The 12,719-nt window shown below is 39.1% G+C and overlaps 1 protein-coding gene across 2 annotated transcripts in view; it reads left to right on the top strand.

Moving 5' to 3' along the window:
• DUSP22 (dual specificity phosphatase 22) overlaps positions 1-12,719 on the top strand; it is a 41,864-nt gene that overhangs the window by 18,953 nt on the left and 10,192 nt on the right. For both annotated transcript variants that reach the window (XM_040548035.1, XM_040548034.1), the window contains exon 4: positions 9,323-9,372. In XM_040548035.1, the coding sequence (XP_040403969.1) occupies positions 9,323-9,372 (50 nt within the window). The remainder of the gene's footprint in view (positions 1-9,322; positions 9,373-12,719) is intronic.

The following is a 12,719-nucleotide window of genomic DNA, read 5'->3' as shown; positions in this document are numbered from 1 at the left end:
TAAGAAAATTAATACCTATGAAGCATCTACTCTCCTTTGCCTCCAGTGCTCAAGATACTAGCTTTATAGGTCGTTTTTCTCCTCGTTCTGCATAGCTAACCAGAGCACCAGTAGAAAATAGTTATTTTTTCTTATTTTCTTTAGTATTCTGATGGCATTAACAGTATCATCTTAATCTGGTACATGCTGTCTCCAGAGCAGTGGCTTTCCTCCCCGTTTTCCTGAATCGATGACTATGTAAATATGGTAGGTAGGTGGAGGGGGTGGTAAAGAACAGCTAATTACTAACTCAAGTAAGCATCTTTGTTTTCCAGTCTGTTTGTTTGTGCAGCCAGAACAACTTAAATTAATTGTATCTTAAGATAAACCTCATGGGCCAGGTCATCTTTTAAAGAGTTTGATTTTCCTTGAAAATTTTCCTAGAAATTTTAAAATTTCTGTCAGAGTAGAATTAGGATTTCAAATACTCGGTCCCTGAGAGACTGAACTGAAAGGGAAAAGCACAGTTAACACTCTGTGCTGTTAGTTTAGAACAATCTTTCATACTCTTGAGTAGACAGCCAAACACATTAATAAAACAATACGGCCAACAAAAAGATACCGTAATTAGAACGGAACCAGTGTGTGGAGCAGAAGTTGTAGAAAAAATAAGGTTGTTGCAGAGAAGCTGTACAACTTTTCAGCACCATTTTCAGTGCTGAATGTTGTGATATACCTGCTTGGTAAGGTACTAAGGATGAGAAAGTTGCAGCTCGGGAAATAGCAAGAGAACGTATTGGATCGAATTTATGAATTAAAAATAAAAATAAATTGTCTGGAAATAGAAGAACTAAACAGCTGATCGCTTATCAAAAGCTGAGAAATATTTCCAAGATCTAATGGTCATAAAGTGCAGATCTAGTATAGATAATGCATTCATATCAGCCTGCATTAAGATATGAAATCTCTTTTCATGTTTTTAAACCTGGCTGGATGTTGCAAATCTTACTGCAATTCTAGCTGGATGTTATAGCCTTGCATGTGTAAAGCTCATCTGTAAACTATACTTCTGCAGGTTTTTAGAAAAGGAAAACAAACTAATCTGTGGAGGAACTGAACTGGCTGGTCTGGCACAACGCAAGTAATCTGCTTCAATGTTTTTGGATAGTATTTTTGCTGAGGTGTGTGTTTGTTTGTTTGTTTTTGCTATGTGCTGTTGTTAGCACTTAAGAATATGATGGGGTTTACTATGGGGGGCTTTCACTGAAGCTATGAAGGGGGGAATAGCCTAGCCTCGGCATTTTTTAGTTTTCTAATTCTCCCTTTCCATCACCACTTTGTGGTAGTTTCTTTCTCTTGGCTACACATTCTGGACAGGATTTTTCTTTATTTTGGGTTTTTTTGGTGTGTGTATTGGGGAATACCCTGTGCTGAAACAGATGGGGGGAAAAAAATCCTGTCATGCCCCTTGCTTCTTCAACTCTGGAAGTGCTGAAAGCCACTTTAGTACTTTTTTCATTGGCTCTGTAATGTGAAGGAATATCCCCGCAAAGAAAACAGTCCAGAAAGTATTTGACTGGACTCAAAAGCATACCACTGCTCAACATGAGATAACTAAAAAGAGAAAAATTAGGAAACTAAACAGCCAACATATGCTAATTCTGGACAGATGTGGCTCAGTGAGTGAGACAGGCTAGTCTATTAAAGCTGTGTTACTATGTTGGATAGCATACAGAAGCCTTGAGCTGTAGGAGCCCATTCATATATCAAAATTGCATCTTGATGATGTGCTGAAAGAAGTCGCTGCTTGGTGTGGCCGGGCAACATGTTCTGTGCATAGGCTTTGCTGTCTTTTGTATCCAGCCCAAGCACTTATGGGAACTATTAGAGTGAGATGGAAAGTCAGCCTTCAAAATCAGAGTTGCTAATATCATATCAGAAGGCCATTGCTGTTGTACCAAGATCAGCTCTGGAAATGATTTCATCAGGTCAGGCTATTGCATTTCCATTTACATCACTAAGCTTTCGTATCACCAGTGTTGCTATCAGTGTTGCCACCACTGGAAGCCATCAGTTTTCAGCCTTTATGCTACCATCAAGAGGAAGTATAGAAGTGCCTCTTCTACTCAAAAACTTAACTTTCTTTTATGGTGTTTCACTGCTTTTTCATGGTAAGGTTTTCCCCTCATGAGATGTTTCAGAAGACCATGCTGAGCAAAATAGCTACCATTTTTCTTTCAGGTGTAGCAGTGCCAGAAGATTTTCTCTAGTTTGAAGTAATGCCCAGTCTGGCTTTGGCTCTGCTCATGAAGTTAGGGGCTTTGACTAATTTTTCAAAAATGACTTTGGTGCCCCACTAAGAAGCCTCCAGGAGACTTCCACAGAGCAACTTTTAAAGTGTGTCAGGCCAGGTCTTCATCATGAGTTCACCACAGCAGCCTCTGCCAAGGGTGTGATGCACTGAAATTAGTTCGTTGTTTGAATTGCTCAACACGTACTAGTCATGTCAGGGGAAGCATGTTCCTTTAGTGACGGGTGGTAGGAAAGAAAGGGTGAGGAGCTTCTGAAGCTTTCAGTAGCCAGTTGTTGGTACAAGGGAGTTTTAGACCAGCAAATGCTTGGGCTGGTGTGGCTCACTGGTTGGATACCACGTTGACTGGAGCAGAACAAATGCTCTGGGCCACCCTCTGGAGAGCCTTAATCCAACTGTGTGATGTGAGTGTGTTCCAGAGGTGTTGCCATCATGTTCCAGCACTCCCTGAGAAGGGGGCAAGTGGGATATATTGCTTTATCGTTGTACTCAGAGATTCCCCCTTAGGGTTCAGGGACCAAGTGTGATAGGCAGTGCTCAGATGTTAGGTTTGCCATGACGTGCCTGGGGGTTTAAGTACACCATCTAGTAAAGGCATATGAACAAGGCCCTTCCTCTCAGCTAAAGTGTGTAGTCCTGTAAATACTCTCATGTGTCCTGAAGGAGATAAAAATTTCAAAGTTATTAGTGTTTTCTCCTACTTCCCATTCCTTCAGGTGAACCAGGTTAAAATTACAATTCAGGTTTAGGGTGAGAAACAGTATGTGCAGCTCTTTGTAAGTCAAGTCAAAGCCTTAACTTTTCAACATCTCTCCCTTATAATGTTAGAAATGTGGATTGAGAGGAGATTGGGAAAGAGAGCTTTAATAGGACACTTTGTATTTGTGACTGGCAATTTCCAGCCCTAAGGCCAGGCTATTCAAAAGTGTTGCTGAGCCTACTTACTAAGAAAAGCATAAACTTTACCCAAAAAACCACAACATATGACTTGTAAAAAGCTATTTTATTATATAATAATACAACACAAATTGAATGTATAAATTCTATTGCAGGAGCTTCCAGCTTTCTGCAGTTCATATTTTCCATGTAATTTCAATTTCATTTATAATATTTTTTCAAAACCAAACCTGAATGTGGTGTTTGCTAAATTCAATTAGTGGTTGTGTTTTTTGCTGAAACACAAATGTATTTTCTGTGAGTCATTAATAAAATCAACACCGATGGTGATTGCTACAGAAAGTAACTGAAAGGACAAACAAACGGTTGAATGGTTTTCAGTTTAGCATGTTCAGTTTAGTGTATTACTGGACAAAACTCTTGATCAACTCTTGTTGGTTTGGCTTGAGGAAGCTTTGTGCTGGCTGTTTCCCACTTTAGCTTTTTTGCTGAAATGCCCCTAAACAAAAATAAGTCCTGTCCTCATCTGTTGATGTGACGACTCAAATTAACACATGGTTTTTGACTAACCTGAAAGAACTTGCCAGGTGCTGGAGGTTTTCTATTTGCATCTGGGTTCACAAATTTAAGTTCAGGGTTTTAGGTTTAAAAAAAATTTCTTGGAAGTCGTTGATGGTATCTTTACATAAATTTAAATATAGAGAGGTTTATTGCCAAAAATACAATCATACTCTTTTTAAAGTATTTTTTTTCTTTAACTCCACCCCCCCGATGGAGAATAGATTTTGTAATTTTAGGTTCTTTTTTCCTCTTTCTTCCTTGTCTTTTAACATTCTAAGTTCTAGATTCAGATTTCCAGTGCTAATAAGAATGTCCAAAATGTTGTATATACAACAGTGGAGGGGACAATGTTCTGAAGAACATCTGCCAAGAGTACTGAGTTTTATATAAAAATCATTGGACTGTTTTCTTTCTCAGATAAACTGTATGTTAGTATGATTTTAGCTTGTAATCAAACTGAGCCTCATTCTTAATCACTTCAGAATGTCTTTTTCATCTTTAGAGAGGAGAAAATGTCCATATAGGTGCTGCACTTCTCTCACAGTACCACTCTTTACATGTTATCCTGTTTGGAGTCAAAATTTTTCTTGGTATTAAGATTTGTGTGCTCTTTAGAGATCTTACTTTTAGTCGTTGACCCATTATCTGACATGTAATACATGCAGAATTTTGCTGTAGCAAAATGACACATCTACATGTTCTACTATGAAAACAATGCCAGTTTTTGCAAGTTCAGTTAAGATGAAGCTCGAGTATTTTTTCTTTTTAAGCTAAACCATAGTAAGTAGATCAGAAATTGAGCATTCATTAAGAAATCGGACTATTATCTTTCCTGAGCACTATGTGAAGTACTGGATTTAATAACAAATATGTATTTTTTTAAGACCTAATAAAATTTAGAAGGTCTTGTTTTAGTGTTACTGGCTTTTCCAAATGTGAAATTACTGTTTGGTTTCCGATCTTAGTAGATCAACCTCAAAAAAATAAACACAAGTTTGAAAAGGCCTGCAATTACTGTAGTATCTTTTTAACTTCAGTGTAAAACCTCGGTGTGTGCTCGCGTGCATCTGTGTGTATATATATATATATATATATACACACATATATACGTGTACCTAAACCTTTTTGATCTTAATACCTAAATATTGACTGTCACGGAACTGATTTAGTTCTAGAATCTCTGAAATTGTGCAAGTGTTGTTGTTTCTCAAATACCAGTGAATTTTAGAAATTTTACCTAACTCTCGCTTGTTTCAACTTTGACAATCTTGAAATCAGAATACTTGCTCTAGTTTTGTTAGCTCTCACTGTATCGGTTTAACTGTAGCATGTAGTTTCAGGGCCTAAGAGACAGAAATCTAGTTTTGGTGGTTACTCTGTCTGCTGAAACAGAAAACAGAAAAGTAAATGATGTTTTATTTTATTCATTTTTTTTGTAATCGTAGCAGTTCAAATACAGCAAATGAAATAGTGATGTTTTAATTAATTGGGGTGTCAGAGTCATCACGTGAATAATCAGGAAAAAGTTTAGGAAGGTGCATGTTTCGGAGGGTTTGTTGGTAAAGGTGATTGATGGAGAAAGGAAAGTGAGCAGTGATTTAAAAGTAACAAATGGAGAGTAGGAGTGAATTGAGAGACAAGCAAAAGAAAGCTGTCTCATTCTCTTCAGCATTTCATTGACCTAGGATCTTAGATTTGACCTGATGAATATTCACTGGAGGACAGCCTTTTCTTTTGCATTAGGATATGTGTGAAATGTTTCATTACCTGAGAATGTACATATATTCTGTTTAATGAGAAAGTTGGGTTGATTTTTTTTTTCTGTTAATCTGGGAGAAATGTTGCGTGGAGAGATAAGGCAACTGGTAGGTATCAGCTGAAGAAATGTATGAATAATAACATCGGCACCAGTATTCAATAAAGTTAATCTCATACTTCATGTATGATTTAATAATACTTCTTTTTACCTGTTCTTGTAGTTGCAAGCTTTTCTCTTTGCTTTGAGCAAATACCATGGTTTTGGGATGAGTAGCTATTCTCTGGCACCTAATTTAATGTGTGTAGTTGAAGTAACACAGTATATTTTTGAGGTGTTCTGTCCTTTTTCCACTGAATAATTCTTAGAAAACTGTCAGTCCAAGGGAAGAAAAAACATTTATTTTTAAAAAATAAATAAGATCCAGACTTCCATACAGTGTGACATTAAACTTGTATTTTGTATTCCCCTCACTAATGTGCAGTTTTGTATCAACTCTGTATATTGCATGTGCAACCAGATTAATGTTTATTGAATGAAGCTGCTAACTTGCTACTGGTTTGGAGGTTGCTGAAGTCTTTGCTAGGAGCTAGTCTGCTTGACTCTTTAACAATCTTTTGATTTTTAGCTTACTCTCTTTTAGTTGTCGTGTTTCAGTGGTTGTTGCCTCCTTACATCTTAGGCTTTGCAGTTTCAGAATTGCAAGTGAGCTCTGCTGGATAATAAAATAGTGATGTCTGTATCTTTCTTGCATGCTAGTACCCCATCTAAAATGTTGTAGCTATTTACTTGTTCCCTTGACATAAACTGTTCTGCTTTGAGAGGTCCCTTTGGGACAGTTCTTAGATGTTATCTGCAAAGGTATGTGCACAGGAGGAAGAGCAGTGTCTTGGGGCACAAATAAACAAATATTATGATCCTGGGTAGTGTTTTTATTTTTAAATACAGACAAGAGGGTTCAGTCATTAAGTATCTTCCTAGTGCCAATATGTTTTAAAAAAGAATGTGTATCCAGCATATGTGAGTAAAAACTAATCCCAGCAAAGTATGAATAGCTACACAAAAAATCCCTTGGTTCTCATTTATGAAACCCTGCCACATACAGTTCTGTGTAGCTGCTGTATTTCTGGTATCCAATTGTGTTTGAATGATATTTGATTCTATCATTATTATTGTTTAAACATAGAGAAGCAAAACTTGATGGTAGGGTGGGATCCTCAGGAGTTATCAACTCTGGCCAAACTGCTTGGGTTAAAGTCACAGAGTTTCGCTGTTTTCTTTTTTCTTTTTTTTTTTTTTTGTGTGTGAGAGTTGGGTTAGGCCACTGCACAATGCTTCTGAAATCCCACCTCGAGCTATTTTTGAGTTGAGTGTGTGATTATTTCCTCACAGGGAGGAGTCCATCACCACAGCCTTCCAAAAACACCACACGCAAGACGTGCATCCGTCCAAATACCAAATTCCAGTAGCTTCTCAAAGAGGAGATGTTTAAAGTTGTTTTAATCAGGCTCGTTGGCTGATGCTGAGTGTCTGTTGGCACAGTAATGAGAGGAGCGCTGGTGTTACTTCACTGGAAGTTGTAGGTGCTGCAGACCTCCAGGATCAGGCTCTGGATGAGCCATTCAGTACCATATGCGGTCTCCTACAGGCGAGTTTCATGCTTGCTTGCGGTAGTGGGAACTAGCCAGCCATGACAAAGAAAAAGAACACTGTGGGTCTTCACCTTGTGCTGGTGCTACTTCTGCTTTTAAAGTGAACATCATCTGAAAGCCCCTCTGCATTCAGTTTGTGAAGAGCACTCAGCGTGTGCCATAGCTTCTGAAATCCGTGGAACAACTTGTATCAATCAGCCTGTGTTGTAGGAGCAAACCAAAGGCATAAAGCATGTGCTAGCGTTAACCTGTCTCCTACCTTTTAGTTTTCTTTCCGGCTTTTTTCCCTTGGTGGTGCAGTTAATGGCATGGAGTGGTATAGAGGTGTGACAGATCAGCATGTAACTTTGCTTTCAGGTCAGAGGCCCTGTTTCTACTGGAGTGACTCACTTGGAAGTGATACTAGTGTCCAAGATGAATTTCTCAAATGTGTCATACGAGGTTATTATCGTAATTGTCTGTCACAATACAATTACCATCCTTGGCTCAGGAGCCTATTAGTGGATGTATTACTACTACTGCAAGTTTCTAAGTGGATGCATCTACATGAGCCCTTGTAGATCACCTTACGGCTCTGAGGCCATCCTGGTGTCCCGCAGTAGACATCTCTCATCCTGATACAGGGCAAGGAAGTCTGGTAAAGCACACGCATGCTCTCAAAGCTCTATGGCTGTGAGCAAAGCACTGGCCAAAGAAGCTCTGTCAGGCTGAGAGAACGGCTGGTGCTTTATGGAAGTGTTAGTAAGGAGATAGGGGTGAGGGATCACCACATCCTTTCTGACGTAGCGGTGAAGTTCATGCATCTGGTAGAGGATTGGTGTGACGGTGTGTCATGGTGCCAGAGGCCAGGGCCACTTATAAAAGTGATTATTATTCCTTGGTGTGAGGTGACAGGTGAAGTAATCAAGTGCATGTGGGGAAGAGCAAAGAGAAGATTCTGAGCCAACATGGTAAAGGCAGTACTGGAGAAGATGCTACCTCACGTAGCTGTCACAGTTGAGCAATGAACTTTTCACACACAGTCCGCCACCTAGCAAATGAAATGCCCAGCAGATACATATTATGTTCCACCTTGTTGGCAAATGTCACTTGAAGGATCTCTTGTAAATAAATGTTTGATTTTTTTTTTCCCCTTGTGTGTTACTGGATGAGCGTGCAAAGTTATCGGGGTTTTTGTATTGTTACAGAAAGATAACCTAATGTGTATTTTGTGGTGGACTCTTTGCTGTGAATCCTTATCTTTACAAGTACATCTGAAAAATTCACAACTCTGCTTATCTCAGATGCTGAAAGACTTCCAGTGAATAATTTAGTTTTTATGTATTTGAGCTGCAACCTATTTTCTTGGAAGTCCTATTTGAGAAGTCAGCTAAAAATGCTTTCAGAAGCATTCTTTTTCTTAATAGTCAGGGGGGCAAAACGGGCTTTGAAAATAAAATGGCAGTTAAACTGAGCGTTAACAATGCAAAGCAGTAGAGTATGATTATACTGATGTTTAAATATACCCAGTAACACTTCCAATGCATGAGAAATGCTTGTCTAACTTCCCTAATTAATCTTGTAACGTACTATGGTAGCTGACTAAAATGGTGAGGCTAACTTTGTGGAAGAAAAGTACGGGTTTTATGGCTGTCCTTCTTGAACTTTCAAAAAATAATAATTTTAACAGCAAAAACCACCCCACGAACATAATTTTCTTCTCCAAAATGCATTGCATTTTGTTTGGTTTACCAGCCATGTGAGAAAAAAAATGATTAGCACGGATTCAAAAGAAATTGCTTATCACAATTTTAAGGTGTAGACTTTGTTCAGAGAAAGGGAAGGGCAGGAGACAACTTAGTTTTACTAGAAAAATAAGAATGAGATTTTGGGGAAAAAAAAAAGCTATGCTTTTTTAGTAAAGATGTTTCTGTTTTAAAAATCTTGCTGCTGGTCCTTGGGATAAGCATAACTAAGTTATGTGCTGGTGTCTTGGCAACAAAGCAGATGTGAAAACAATGTTTTAAAACCTGGCTGCACAGAGATGATCTTTGCTTGTCTGAATAATGGTGCATCTTCCTCAAAGTCTGTAAGACTGCACCAGTCTAGACCACGAGTAACACAGTGGTAGATAAGTGCATTTGTCTTGGATGTTTTCTTCTCATTTCTTTTTCCTTCTTTACACAGGGAGTGAAGTATCTCTGTATTCCTGCTGCTGACTCACCCTCGCAGAACTTGTAAGTTATTTAAAAATAAAACACAAAAATACAGAAGTCCTTCAGTACTGTGGTGCCTGTTTTACAATAATCCAAAAGATCTGATTCTGATCTCTCACTAATATTGCACTAACGTGTTTTTTATCTGTTAAGAAAACACAATAATGCTTTCTTGCAGCCACTTTGGTTCTGCCCCTGCTTTCTGTGTGTAAGGGTTTGTAGGAGGGTCAGTACAGAAACGCTCTTCATCCATTTCTGGCTTTAAACTGCAGGGTTTCCTCAGTTAGCCTGCTTGGAATTTATTCCCAGTTTATTCCAGCCATTGTTTTTGTATATCTTTTTACTTGACTATTCTTTCTTGCTAGCACTATCTCTAGCCACTAAAAAGTGGAAAAATATGTGAAAGAGCTATGAAGCCTGGTGCTCCAAAGGTTAAAATAAATTCCTCGCAGTGGGCCTTAGATATAAAGTCCCAGTGTGCAAAGTACTCCTGCAACTGTCTGCTCTGGATGACTTGCACCTACGTCTGAAGGCCCCACTGCTCTTATTAGTAGATGTGCATGGTGGGGAATTTGTCTGCGCTGGACTGATTGTTGCCTTGAGAAAGGCTACTGAAACTGCTGCGTCCCAGCCTCGATCTTTCTCATTGCTGCTCACATTCGTGAAATGCTGATTGACTTGCCCTTGGTTTTAATGTTTTGAACCATTGAACTGAAGGTGTGTAGCAAATCTTGATTCCAAAGAGAAATCAAAACAAATTTTGTAAGAGAACTTGGATGGTGACCAACTCTTTCTTCTAGAACTCACTGTTTATGTTGGGGAGAGATGAGGGGGGTTTCAGCCACATCCTGCTAGCAAGTTTTGTAGCGAAGCAAGTACTTGAAAGAAGCCTGGTATGTACGGAAGGAAATGCAGCACTGCTTTTCTCTCACATCACAGCAATATTCCGGCTGATGCTTTCGGTGGATATTTTTAGAGAGTGTATTTTTCATACCCTAGAAAGATTCCAGTGTGGCATTTGATGTGTATTGGTTTGTCTTCTCATTCTGATGTGTTTCTGTAATGATTAAAAAAAAAAAGCTGCCACCACCAACAAAAAAACACAAACCAAAACCAAGCAAGCTCCCCTTTCCTCCCCCACCAAGCCCCAAACCCTTAATTCCTTAATTTTCAAGACAGATCTGTAATGAGTAGGCAGATGGTTAACTACCTTTGTAACAGACAAGTAGCTGCGTCTGTGGCCTTGATACTTAAACTAAATTTAAAAATAATCTTTTTTTTTGTAGAGGGAAAAAAAAATGAGATTAGAGGGAAACATTCAGTGTCTTATTAATTGTTCGTTGGTATTCTGAGATCTGTAGCATTTCTGAAATGTTTTCCAAAATCTGCTTTCTTTTGTTAGTAGAGATCTGGATCAATTCAGGGAAGGGAATAGAGGGGGCAACATTTTTGGTGAATATTAATAGTTGTACAGTTCAGTCCCTCCATCACTGTTTAAAATCAAGGAGTTATATTGAAAAACCACCTCCAGCACTTGAACTGTCTGATGTGGTACCAAAGCTATTAAGGTTCAGTAAGAAAATACAATATTTGCATGAGCATTGTTTCTGTTATGCTGAAGGCGTCTACAATTCTTGCTTTGGTATCAGGTGGTTGCAAGCAAACGTCATTACTTCTAATACTGAGACATTTTATCACTTAAAATAAAACTTGATGAGTAACCGATTTTTCTTTTTTTGCTTTATACAGTGCAGAAATTCAAGTAAAGTCAAATCATGATGTCCCCAAGCAGTGTTTTTACTTGCTTTGCACATACAGCCCTCTGAAGTAAGAGGAAACTGGTTTTGTTCAGACTGTGAGGACATGACAGTCATATCTAGGAATGGGTAACCGCACCGTGTATGTGCCCCCTCTGTGGAGGGGGGAGATAAAAGGGGAGTAGATCCCTCTGCAATACCCTTACATACGTACCCTCTTCTCTCAAAGGAGATTCCTGTGGTCTCAGGAGGAAAAAAAAAAAAAATGGCAGCACCATCCTGTGTTGCATATCCTTGTGTTAGCAGTTGCTGAGAGGCAAGACAGACTGGACATGCACTGCTCTCTTGCATGCGTTGCCAAACAGCAAGTTTGTTAGAAGCTCCTGAAGCTTTGTTGCTATCTTGCAACTGCTGGCAAGTTCAGAAGGTCCAATTGAAGGCCCTAACCCAATGAACTTTGGGTTTGTGAGCTCCTAATTCACTGCAGCTTAGTTTTTGTGAGGGGAACTTTGTGTGCATAATGCACGTGTAGTCATCATAAGCTTGTTTAGTGGATCTCTTTTCCTCGGAGGGATGAACTGCCAGAGAAATATAACGGATTTTCCTGTTAATACGTGAGCACTCACTGAAGTGGCTTGAAAGCTTGCCTCTGCTCCAGTGTTCTGCACCCACTTAGTACAGCAACGCAGCAGTTGCTTTTGAGACCAGAGGTGCTCCCTAGGAGTTAAATGAGTGTTTCCCTGGACAGTGAGTATTTTGCCTTGGGCCACTGACTTCCCCAGAAATGTGATGTCCTACAGAACCTGTTACTAATAGGGTATTCTGTAGAAACCAAATCTTCCGTTTCTGTCCTGTTCTAACCAATTGTCTTAGGCTGTGTGTTTCTAAGGAACTAGCATCCAACGGTCAGGCTGGTAATGGTGATAACACAGAAGCCGGGGAACCTATTATGAAAAGCAGTTTAGGTGGATCTTTGCATTTAGATTGCCAGAGGAAAGAAACATCAAGATACCTTTTCCTATCTGTTTTTGCGCACGTTCTTTTTAACCCTTACAGTATTTCTAGAAGGCTGAGTAGCAACTGTGATATTTAGGTCTGGTATCGTAACTCTGCCCTCTGGCTAGCTTTGGATTATCCAGTTTGCTACCGTTCAAGTTTAGATAACTTTCACATCATTCTGGTAGGGGCACTCTACTGGATCTTCTTCCTGTGGTGTTTCCCACTGTGAAGATTGTACAGTTTAAGACCGAGTTTTAAGCTGGGAGATGTAAAATTAAGATGTCACTTAATTGTCTTGAAGTAGCTGTTCAGCCCAACAAACAGGTTGTGATTCAAGGCATTTGTCAAGTGTTTTCCTGTTACAGATGATAATCAACTATTCTGTGGTTAATGTAAGACTTGCCATTCTTTGTGTCTGTGGCAATTGCCACACGGTTAACTGATCCTCAGTCTTTTTTTTTTTTTGTGTAAATAAGTTTGTGTCATAACTTTGAAAATGTGTTTAGGCAACTGTGTCTGCTGTGGAGCCAGCAATGCTCTTATACCATAGATTGTGGAGAAGTACATTTCTCCTTTTCTCTGACTCAAGGTGAGGAGGGGCTGTGGTTCTAC

This window comes from Cygnus olor, chromosome 2 (assembly GCF_009769625.2).
Source record: "Cygnus olor isolate bCygOlo1 chromosome 2, bCygOlo1.pri.v2, whole genome shotgun sequence".
NCBI classification, from domain to species: domain Eukaryota; kingdom Metazoa; phylum Chordata; class Aves; order Anseriformes; family Anatidae; genus Cygnus; species Cygnus olor.
The sequence above is the reverse complement of the archived record's forward strand: the minus strand, read 5'-3'. Positions and strand labels throughout refer to the sequence as shown.